The 12,128-nt window shown below is 39.9% G+C and overlaps 1 protein-coding gene across 1 annotated transcript; it reads right to left on the bottom strand.

The window, feature by feature from the left end:
* Positions 1-2,580: 2,580 nt before the first annotated feature.
* GZMA (granzyme A) lies at positions 2,581-9,899 on the bottom strand. Its single transcript, XM_019641435.1, has 5 exons — positions 9,790-9,899; positions 6,909-7,047; positions 5,311-5,452; positions 4,839-5,108; positions 2,581-2,806 (listed from the first exon to the last, which is right to left on the bottom strand). Exons 1-5 carry the CDS (start codon positions 9,857-9,859, stop codon positions 2,645-2,647), a joined length of 783 nt encoding a protein of 260 aa, XP_019496980.1. The 5' UTR covers positions 9,860-9,899; the 3' UTR covers positions 2,581-2,644.
* Positions 9,900-12,128: the final 2,229 nt, after the last annotated feature.

The raw sequence follows: 12,128 nt of genomic DNA, 5'->3' as shown, positions 1-12,128 counted from the left end.
CATTGTCTTTGACTCTTCATTCTTCTCTCTCTACTTTTTCCCTCCTCCTGCTATTCATTTTTGTTCTTCTCTATCTCTTCCTTGTTAGAGATGCATTTTCACTACTCAGAATAAAATCTATAGCAAAGATTTTTAAATACTTCTTTTCCACTTGAGTTTTCTCCCAAGCTCCAGCCTCATACTTTTGTCTGCTTCTGGATATGTCCTTTGTGAGATCCTTTCCTGTCTTTAGCTCACAATTAATACATTAAAAACACAATGTATTCACTTGACATATATTGGTAAAAATCCTATTATATGCTAAATGGTATGTTAAGCATGCATATTATTTCCTCAAAAGGAGCTCCTCTGTAGGACTCCCTACCCTTCTTCATGGTCTTATCCTTATCCTGGTCATCCAATCACTCAGGGAGTTTTCTGATTATTGTGCTCCATGCTCACTCAGTTTACCCCTTGTTCTCTTTTTTTCTGTTTCACCCTAGTCACGTCCTGAATACCTGATGATCAGTTTGCTGTAATTGCCTTCTAACTAATTTTCCTGTCTTTATTCTTCATGGGTCCCCACACCACTGTTAGGTTAAATTTCTGAAAGCATTGTGCTAATCCTTTCAGTTAGTTCCCTGCTCACAAACTCTCAGTGACTCCCTAATACCTAAACCTTGGAGTCCTGAGCCCAGAAGCTGAAGTTAGGGGACCTGTTCTTGCCTTGGCTCTGCCATAAATGACCGTGGGTATGTCACAACATTTGCAAAATTAGGAATTTGGACTTAATAACTGCTAAGCTTTCTTCCAGCTTGATCAGTCCATTGTTCTATCTTTTTAATGTTAATCTTCACTCATCTTCTACGTTAACCCTGGGCTAAGTTTTTGATTTCCTACCCTTGGTGCCTTTGTTGGAGCTTTTCTTCTAGTCTGGAATTTCTGCTCCTGTCTTTGGTTCTTTGCACATGTGCATACATTTTAACCTCTTTAGGAAGTGTTTTGAAATGATGTTACCTGGGTTTGAATTCTTGGCATTAGTCTATATCACCTATTTGGTATTAGTATACTATTCTAGTTGTTTAAAAATTTTTTTTATTACTATGTGTATCTTTGTTTATTTTAGTTTTAACATGCTTATTTCTTTCCTGGATGATTAAATTGAGGAATACAGGGAGCACATACCAGGTCTGACAATTAAGTTCGTGAACTTGTTGCAATGATATTACTAACCTTCTTTGATATCAGAGGGATTATTCATTATGAATTTGTACCAACTGGACAAACAGTTAACTAAGTTTACTATTTGGAAGTGCTGAAAAGGCTGTGTGAAAAAGTTATATGACCAGAATTTTTCACCGGCAATTCATGGCTCTTGCATCACGATAATGCAAGACACATTGCACACGGCACTGCGTGTGAGGGAGTTTTTAACCAGTAAACAAATAACTATTGGAACACCCTCCCTATTCACCTGATCTAGCCCTGAATGAATCTTTTCTTTACCTGGAGATAAAGGAAATATTGAAAGGAAGACATTTTGATGACATTCAGAACATCAAGGGTAATACGATGACAGTTCTGATGGCCATCCCAGAAAAAGAGTTCCAAAATTGCTTTGAAGGGTGGACTAGGTGCTTGTGTTGGTGAATAGCTTCCCAAGGGGAGTACTTAGAAGGTGACCATAGTGATATTTAGCAATGAAGTATGTAGGATGAGTTTGAGAACTTAATTGTCAGAACTTGTGTATGGTGTGTATGCGCGCGCGCGCGCACACACACACACACACACACACACACACACACACACAATTTATATTCCTAAAGGAACTGATGGAACTCAAAGAACTCTGTTCACATAATCACATCTTGAAGCAGCTACTGGGCTAATGACTATCTACTGTATTCAATACACTGGATAAACTTCATGGGACTTTTTCCAAAGGAAACTTTCTGGCCACAATCCAACACTCATTCTCTACTGTGGGATGGAAACCACTGTAACCACCATGTTGATTGGACATACCCAGGCTCAAGGACAAGGAGAACCAAGAAATCACCTAGATAATCCAAGGCTTAAATGCAAACCACTGAGAAAGGAGGCTGACTTTCTATTGTATACTCTTCTTGGCTGATAAAGTGCTTCATTTGTATCCCCTAGCATTTTAATTTCTATTTCTTACCTGCCTTTGGAAAACACTGGAAGGCCTTTCCTATTTCTATTTCTCCCATAGACTCAGGTTTTTTGTATAAATCTGAATAGCAGGTGTTGATGTAGAGCCATGGCTTTTGAAGGACAAGCTCATTTCCTTTTAACCCAAATGCTCCAGACTGGCTGTTTCTGTTTCCTGCAGAATTGCTGAGCTTTTTACTGTACTTGTTACTAGACAGACTTTAGCGTTACTCCTGCTGGGTCCTACTGGGACAGTGAAGTGAATAATTGAAGCAAAATTTGCATGTCACTTCACACATGGATGACATTGGTGAAACTGGTCCCCTAATCTCTCCCTTGCATTATCCATGAGGTCACGATATTACTCTGCCTCACTTTCCTGGTGGAGATTTGCCCACTGAAGTTATAGGAGAGAAATGGGTACAGTCATGCAAATTGATTTTATTTATGACAGGATTAAAAAGTGACAGCAAATCAAATGAAACACAAGGATCTAAACTACCCCTTTTATGGTATTAATTATCCATTTGAGGTATTTCTTTGTGAGAAGCATATAGACACCAGGTCCTCGAGGGTCTCCGCACTTTCCTGGAAGGCCAAAGGAAGTGATGCCTCTGAAAGTACCCTTACAGATCAGAGGGCTTCCAGAATCTCCCTGGGAGAAAACAAGAGGGGTGGTGAGGATGAGCATCAAACATGACCATAGCTGAGTGGAAGAAATTCCATTTAATGTGGAGTTAAGACCAATCTTCACTAAATTGAAATTAGTGCTTAAAAAACCAAAATGTTGAGAATATTTTAATATTTTTGAACTGGTTTAGTCAATTTATTTATGATCCAGTGAAAATTGAAATGAAACTGGCATTATTGTTTATGTTGATCCCACTAATTTTGAGACTGATTCTCTGCTTTAGAAAGGAAACCCTCCTATTTGTCATTTTCTCAAAATGCTTAATAACTAAAGGGGCAAAATAGTCAAATGTAGATGGGACTTTGAGGCAAAGAATAAAAACTATGTTTTCTAGTTCCTCCAGCACATAATTATCTTCCCCAAGAAACAAAACCAAAACAACCTTTCCTTTCACCCTCTCAAATAGACAAAAACTTCTCCCCCAAGTCTCCTTTGAGCATTTGATGCTAGATGGAAGCTTCCAGAAATCAGTTATTACACTCCAGAGCTAACTGACTCCAAAGTAGAGAGGCTTCAGTTAGCTGTATGTAAGTCTGTTTTATTCTTCCTGACAGTGCCACCTGTTGTATGACCTTGTATTCTCTCATGGAATCCCAGAATCAGCATATTTTTAACATATTCAAGGTCTAGAGTCTGGATTGGCCAGTTCACTGCTATGGCTTTATGGAAGACTGGTGGTTCTAAATGGAGGGCCATTCAGGCTTGTACATAGTGCTCTGCAAATGCAAGGCTCTGAGGGCCCAACTCCATTCCAGCAATGTGAAGGCATGGATGGACTTGCCCTTTCCAGGCAAAAATTGGCCTTATGAGTGTATGAAGTAAGGAACCATGTGACAAGCTGGGGTCCTCCCTGGACAGGTATATTTCTCCTGCCTAACATAGTGCCTACAATTTTCAGAATGAGTCCTTTAGGTCTAATTCATCAACAGTCATTGAGAGAACTGGAAAAGAATTGCTAAGCTTTGATGGTAGAGGGTGGCTGGTGGGAGGGGAACAGGCATCTTGGGATGCTGTCATGGCCTCAGGATGTTGCATCCTGAGGGTTCCAAAAGCATGCAGGTTCTGGGTTTCTGGATGCCCAGTATGGTGGATGAAAAGAGGGGGCAGGGTGAGGAGGGCAAAGGAGAGAAAAGTGGAAGGGTGCTGAAGATGAATGCTGTCTTTTCTGAGATTGGCCTAGCCTTGGTCCTGAGGGCAAGCCATTCAGGTTCTGCTGATGTTTAGATAAGCACCTGGGAAGGAAAGAGACCCCCGAATCTCTCAGTGTCTGATAACTCCCAAACCAAGCACACTGCATACTCTTTTTCAGAGGACGCTCTATAGGGTCTTTAGAAAAGGTGAGAAATGACAAGCCAGTATTCAAAGCTTAAAAATCTGTAAAGTGTTTCTTTTCCTTATATCCTTAGACAGAGCTCGGTCCCATCCCTTCTCTGGGACTCTGGTCTGGAAGGTTATATATTCTCTGGAATGGGTCCTACTTCGATGTTGTTTCCTGGGGATGGAGCTTGGCTCTAGGAAGCTATGGAGTCTACCTGAGATCCTCAGTCAGGCTTGGGAATGACAGGCATTTCAGATTTGCCTCGTTAAATGAAAGAGGAATTTTTGGGAAGTGCTGAGATGGGAAAAAGTGTATGGAAGGCCCTGGAGAAACCCTGACTTCAGCTCTCCTGATTGTTACATAGTTTTAAATTTAAATCTACATATGTTAATATGGAGAATGAGAAAATAAAACATTGCTTCTCAGTGTTTTTTGATGTGAAATCAAGAAGATGTAATTGGTTAACCCATGCACTAGCAGTAAAGTTATTTTTGGCAAACAACTCACATTGAGTTGAGAATATTAATTTATTTGACTGGGGTTTTATCAAACTTTTTTAAAAAAAGCATTAGGACTCTGTAGAAGCCAATGCCATGAGAAGACTAAGCATGACATTGTGTTTTTCCTGTCTGAATGACTTAATCCAGCAGCTAAAATGTGGGATCTTATTTTACTTACATCGCAAGAGTCTTTTCCACCTTTGAGGTTTCCAGCACAAATCATATTCAGTCCAATCATGGGATTATAATTATAGTGCTTTTCATCATTGCAGGTTCTTCTGTCTATGACAGTGACATTGACTTCTCTCAGAGTATCGGACCCAGGTGGTTTATTGTGAACCAAACCCCATCCTGCAACGTGACACACCGTTCCTGATTCTACATCATTCCCCATTTTAGGGAGAGGCAGGATAGCCACATTTTTATTAATTTTGGCTCTTTTAGACAGCTGTTGGAAGACAAGCATAAAGAGTTGGTGAGATCATTAAAATATTTATATTTCACTTAAATTCTAGCCCAACCCTTGGGGAATCTTTATGTAGCTACACTGTAGCTATAAGGGCACCAAAGAAAGGTTGCTATGTAGTGACCAGGTTATAGGGGGTTCTATGACTTTTAAGTCAATCAAAGATACAATCAAAGGTACATACCTGTACAAGTTTAAGATCACCCTCATTGGAGACACTGTCATAACATGGATAGGGAAATTGTTTCTTAATGGACAGTATCTGTTTTTCTGGCTCACGCTTGGTTATTGAGTGAGCTCCAAGAATGACCTGGGTCTTTCTGTCCCTGAAAACAGACACAACACTGTTAACGGGGTTTATGCTTTTAATCAGGAGCTGAGCATATTATGTGCTAATCAGTTTCATTGTCTCATTTATAAACATGCTTGCTGTGGAAATACTTGTTTGTGTCTCAGAAAAAAATGTGTACTTTAAAGAATAAAAAGTAAGATGTTTATGAATTTATCATCATCATCATCATCATTACTACCATCACCAACTTATTTATAACAAGCTAAGCTAGTTGCTAAAAACTAATAGTAAGAATTTCATGGCAGCTAAGCCAAGTCTTGAGATTTCTGTTGGGGTTTTAGTGCTGCACCCCATACCCCAACCCTCCTTTAGCTGTGATAGAGAATCCGGCTGAAGATTACTGGAAAACAAAGGTCTCTGTAGTTTAGAGGCAGAAGCCAAAGCCACTTGATGCTTTAGAGTAACTCACTGAAGCGATCCCTAGAAGATAGCAACAAATTTATCTTACATGGAAAACCTTTCAGAAATAGATGTCCAGCGGAGGACCCTATTTGCATGACGTTTAGTGTGTGTATATTGGGGGGATGGTGGTCTGAAAAAGGAGCCCAAAATTATTCTCTTACTCTGTGCTAAAGGATCATTTTAATTAATAAAATCTAAATGCTCTCTGATATATTAATGATCAAGGCTATTATCATTCACAAGCTAGTATAAAGTATACACTAACTAGATATTTACGCTGCCATTTTCCTATCACACCAGCTGATATTAGTCTCACTTAAGACATTAAAACAGTGCTTTCAGTAGAGCATAGTTTGATGATGAAGTAAGTGTTCTATAAATCTGCACTGTCCAATAGGACACATGTCACATGTGGCTACTGAGGATGTGAAATGTGGCTAGTGTGACTGAGGAAATCAATTTGTAATTTTATTTAAATTTAAATTGATATAGCCACATGTAAGTGACATAGCCAATAGGATAGTGGCAAGCATACTGGACAGCCCAGGTTTAGAGGCTTGATTTAAGGAATGGAGAAAAGACCAAGCTTGGAAGAGGTTTGAAGGTGGTGGTCAACAGGGGGTAAGAAATGCCTGAAGGTTTGAGAGAAGCTTTCCAAGGGAAAAAGGAAGGCATTTGAAACAAGCTTTCTCTACTGCACAGTTGTGCTCAGGCCCCTGAGGGGACTGAGGACTTGGCTAACTCTAACAGTCATGAAGTCAAGACCAGAAGCAAAGCCTTTCAGCATGTGGACCAGGAGGCTCTAGAGGGGACCTACAGAAAGAGCATGTGGATGCTGCACATCATTGGTCTGATTTTCTGGGGCTGAATCTGGGTTTAACCCCTGGTTGGGGTAAAGCAAGTTTCCAGAGACATAAGTAAGGTGAGCCTCCTGGGGCTTTTGTGAGATTTACTTTTTTTTTTCTATTAATATTCACCCAAATAGAATTATCTCCACAGTTGTTTTTTTTTTAAACTCAAGCACTTACAGGTCACAGTGAGCTGCAGTCAATACCCAGTTTTCTGCGATCAAAGCTCCACCACAGATACTTTTTCCTTTAAGCAGCACCATGTAGGGTCTCGAATGAGGATTCACTTCATGTCCTCCAATAATATTTACACAGAAATCTGTTTAAAAGGAAAAGACAAATCATACCAGTGTCCACACTAGAGGGCTCTACCTACCTACCTAAAGCCGTGTTTCTAAGACCAGACATGCTTGTTCTGCTTGGAGAAGAAGTACACATGAGAGCATTCCCCGCCCCCCGCCACTCCCCCCACCGTAGATGTTCAGATATCTGAATGTAAATCCCATTCCTATTGAACTCTGACAGAGTCCTACCCTTTCAGAAGCTGTGCCATTGGCAGTTCCAGGGATCATCAGGCTGCAAATCTGTTACAACCACTGACTTCAGGCCTCAGGGCTTGCAAAGGGCAGACAGCTGTGCATAGGTCTACACAGGTTACAGCTGCTATAGGAGATGCTAGTGATGATAACATTGAGTGCCCTCCCAACCCTCCCCTTCTCAGGCTGAGTATAATCTGGGGAAGTAGGGAGGCTTTTATAATAGAAGCCTGAGAACTGCCCTTATCACCCCAAATCCTTGAAAAAACACAGAGTTTACACATTGATATTAGCACATTTTAGGTATGACCTTGCCCATGAGTTCTTTAGTCATTGTGAGGCTTCTGTTTATTGAAATTTGCATTTTCCTCATTCACAAGTTGAGACAATAATACCTATTGCACCTGAGACTCCCCTTTAATTTCCAAACTGAGCCATGTGGTTTAATCTAAGCCCTTTCCCAATGAAGCAGGGGAAGGGAGGAGGGGAGATGCCATAAGGAGAGGATTCTGCCTTAGTCAATTTACTTGATGATAGAAGTCAATTCATTATTAGAGAACAATGAGACCTACTCACAAAGCAAATCATGTATGTTGGTTAAGAAGATCTTGTGCCTTTGTGATACACTCTCAGCTCTCCACCTTCCTACACCTGATGTTCTTGGATTCTCCTGAAATATTACTACTGAGGGGACCTACAGGAAGACCTTGTGGATGCTGCTAATCATTGGTCTGATTTTCTGGGGCTGAGTCTGGGCTTAACTCCTGGTTGAGGTAAAGCAAGTTAGGCACGGACTCATGATTCCTTAAATAGGACATAGTGCCTATTACTTTATTCTTAAATATAACTCATTGGCAAATTCACAATAAGGTGTAAATAATGAGAGTAAGTAGAAGGAAAAGAGAGTGACAATAAAGGCTCTAATTTCCAGAAGGGAGTTGGGAAGGGGAAATTCCAAGCTCTAGAAACAAAAGGATAAGGGACTTAGAGAAACCAAGAGAACTTCACCCACATCTCAATTTTTCCTGGGGTGTATCATGTATAGATAGACTCCAAATGTGTATCTTTGGAGCTTCTGGACTGCAGAAATCATAAACTCAATAGCATACTCCCCTTGGCAGAGTCCTGTGTTTGGTGAGCACATATACCACCTCAGAAAAAAGTACACATCTCCCAAAAGCAACAACTCCTGGATGGGTCCAGAGGGTAGGGTTTAGAGCAGGTGAGAAAGCTTTCAAAAATGAGTAATTCTTGGTCCCCACCCAGAATCAAGATAAATTGGAAATACTGGAGCTGGGGCTGGGATGTCAGTATTATTTAAAAACCCTCCAGAATATTCTAATGTGTAGGACGGTTGAGTCCAGATCAGCACGTCTTGTTTTGCTGTGTTTCTGTTCCCTTTATGGGCCCACCTTGATCTCTCTGACCACAAGAAACAACGTGGAGCAGAGAAAGTTGGTTTTGTTTTTTCCTTTGAAGAAACAGGTATGATTGGAATTTTACCTGCTCTGTCGTCACCATTGTGGAGAATTTGCTTGAGAACATGCCTGAACATAGTCACACTAGGCCATACTGATACTATGCCCACCATTTTGTCCCAAATGTCCTGCAAACGTGTGCTTTTTAATTGCCCTCCTCCCCCTCTCAATTTTAGGTGCAAGATGAACCAGAGAACTTCCTTGGGAATTTCTAGCAAGACAGGTTGTTGCATCCATCCCTGCCCAGAATTCCTACCTCCAAAAGCTGACAGACCCTGGGGAAAACCCGTGTCTGCTCCACACTTGTCAGTCCAGTTTGGGCCAAGTCCTAGAGTAGTCCTCACTTCCTAGAAGGTTTTTAAGGGAAATCTATAGCTACCCTGGGCCAATTACCCTTCTAGTGATAATGGCATGAGTTTTATGGCATCTCAAACTGAAGTACGTGTAGCTCACACGAAACCAGGCATGTTGGTTACTGCCTAGTACACCAAAGAATTAGCTTAATACAAAATAGCACTTTCAAAGAGTTGAACTGGAAACATTCCCAAAGTCCTAATGTATCCCCAAGGACACGCTAACCTAGAGAAATGATGGTCAAAATTTGAATCATTTCTGATTTATCAATGGGAGTCTAGATCAGTTTTGTTTTAATTGTCATTAAAACCATCTACGCATTTTCTGCAGCACAAAAGGCTGAGGCACAAGTCTTCCTTTCCAGAAAGATACTATTTATCTTCCTAACTCAAGAGCTTTTGGTTTGTTTATTTTTGCATTGTCCTTTTTGGCAATTTTCAGGCTACAAATTGGCAGCGATAAGCACTGGTGGTTCTATGATCTTTTGTGAAGAAATTCTAAAGAAGAAAGAAGAATTTTTTTCCTTTCAAAATAGGGACATATTTAGAGTCCAAGAAAGAATGTTAAGCCCTGGGGGTGGGGGTGGGGGGAAATATCCTCTTAGTACACTTAGCTAATATTGCCAAAAGCTCACTGAAAGTCTGCTCCATTTTGCTTAATGGTTATAATGTAAATGACAAGAATCAGTCTTACCTTCAGGAATTAGCAGGAGAAAAATGACAATCGAGAGAAATGATGCCCGAAATGTACCGGAGTTCCTCATTGTGGTTGGTGTCCCCACATCGATCAATGTGAAAATCTGTTTTCAGTTTTTGACTGACTCTATCTATATATTGAGAGTACAAAGGATGTGGTTTTTTTTTTTAATCTTTCTTTCACGTTTCAAAGTTGGGCATAGGAAATGAAACACAAGTAAGTGAGAACAGCTCATGACCAGTGGGCATGCCTTCCTTGGCTAGGACTGCTGAGGGAGAGGGTTGTAATTCTACAGTGAGAGCTAGGGCAAGGGGACCTTGTTGCCCTCAGACCATAGTACATGAGAAGGGACTTTAAAGTGTCTCAGCAGAGATTGAGAATTCTAGTTTTCAGCATCAGCAAAATTATCTTCCATATTCATGAAAGAAAGTTCTGTTAAGACTTAATTTAGAGCTTTAAAAAAATGTTGTAAAAACTGTTCACCAACCATGCTTCTTTCTAGTTATCTGTTTGGGTTATGTAAAGATCAATATAGGTCAAGGGCAAGGAGCCACGTAGGAGGGAGCCTTACTTATTCGTGAGCTCCTGCCTGGATGATGCTTTTCCATTTTGTGGAGGATAACTTTTTGTGCTCCTGTGTGGCAGGAGTGGGGACAGAGACTACTGAGGTTCGGGGGTGTTGGCTTTTACCAGACCTCTGATTATGCTTCCCCTGATTGTTTGATTTTACAACTTTAGATACATGAAAGCATTTATGAGTTCCTACTCTCCCTCTTACCCTCCCCTTCCTCATTTTCTTCCTCTTTCCCCCTTTCTCTTCCTCCCTTCCTTTCCTTCTTTCTTCTTTCATTCTGGATTTAGCTAGAGAAGGAAAATGGGAATAAGACATGGCTATTTTGTTTCAATATTGGGAGACATCTCACTCTAAGGTGGATCAACCTCAGTCCCTGCAGGAATAGTACGCAGTATGCCTTCTGTTAGATATATCGTTTGCTCCTTTTCTGAGCTGAGGATGTGGTCTTTATTATAATACATATGGTCCTATGTTCTGTCCGGATGTTTGGTGTTAACTAACCATCCCCAGAGTTAACACCCTGATGATTTCAGACCCAGTGGTTACTTTTTCAGAAGTCACATGACCTTAGAAGGGAACCCCTGTGTTTCCTTTTCCCAGATATTACTAGCACATCAAAGGTTAATCAGTTTTAGTAATAGCAGTGGGGATACCCAGCTTCTGGTTTGGGTCAATAATTTTAGTGCTGACTTAAAAAACCCCCAAATATTAGTTACCTATAGTTTCTGAAAATTTCTTAAAGAAACCTTTGGCAAATCTGTTTCTTTTTATGTGAATGTGGCTGCTCTCCCCCCATTCATGTTGACATTTAACAGCTTTGTGAGAAATAGTTTAGATACCATAAAGTTCACCCATTTAAAGCATATAGCTCCATAGTTTTTAGCATATTTACTGAGTTTGCAACCACATCCATAACTAACTCTAGAACATGTTCATCATTCTCCAAAGAAGCCCTGTACCCATTAGCAGTCACACCGTGTTACCCTCCTTCTGCCATTCCCCTGAACTTAGACAACCACTGTCCTCTTTCTGTCCCCATAGATTTTCCTGTTCCGGACATTTCGCATAAATAGAATTGTATAATATGTGGTCTTTTTCTGACTGACTTCCTTCATTTAGCATAATGCTTTTGAGGTTCATCCATATTGTAGCAGCATGTATCAGTATTTTATTCCTTGTTATTGACAAATAATATTCCATCATATGAATATATCCTATTTTACTTATCCATTCATCAGTTGATGAACATTTGGTCTGTTTCTACTTTTTACCTATTATGAATAATGCTGTTATAACATTTATGTATAAATTTTTGTGTGGACATATGTTTTCATGGGGGGGGTATATACCTAGGAGTATGATTATTGGGTCATATGGTAACTCTATGTTTAACATTTTGAGGAACTTTTAAACTGTTTTCTGAAGTGGCTGTACCATTTTACATTCCCATGAAAAAGTATGAAGGTTCCAATGTTTCTACATCATTGCCAATACTTGTTATTATTTTTTACTAATTGCTATTCTAATGGGTGTGAAGTAGTCTCTTATTGTGGTTTTGATTTGCATTTCCTTGATGAGTAATGATGTTGAACTTCTTTTCATGTGTTTACTAGCCATTCATATATCTTCTTTGGAGAAATGTCTATTGAAATATATTGCCTATTTTTTTAATTGGGTTGTCCTTTTATTATTGAGTTGTAAGTGTTCTTTATGTATTTGGGTATGAGTCCCTTATAAGGTATATAATTTGCAAATGTGTTTT

This window comes from Hipposideros armiger, unplaced genomic scaffold (assembly GCF_001890085.2).
Source record: "Hipposideros armiger isolate ML-2016 unplaced genomic scaffold, ASM189008v1 scaffold_60, whole genome shotgun sequence".
Taxonomy (NCBI): domain Eukaryota; kingdom Metazoa; phylum Chordata; class Mammalia; order Chiroptera; family Hipposideridae; genus Hipposideros; species Hipposideros armiger.
The sequence above is the reverse complement of the archived record's forward strand: the minus strand, read 5'-3'. Positions and strand labels throughout refer to the sequence as shown.

Bases quoted from the DNA above. Each gene is read 5' to 3' on its own strand.
- GZMA (XM_019641435.1), bottom strand. From the start codon at position 9,859: ATGAGGAACTCCGGTACATTTCGGGCATCATTTCTCTCGATTGTCATT. The intron at 5,453-6,908 runs GTAAGTGCTTGA...GTCTGTTTTCAG, and splicing joins ACTGCAGCTCACTGTGACCT to GGACAGAAAGACCCAGGTCA. The intron at 2,807-4,838 runs GTAAGTAAAATA...GTTTTCTCCCAG, and splicing joins GTGGAAAAGACTCTTGCGAT to GGAGATTCTGGAAGCCCTCT.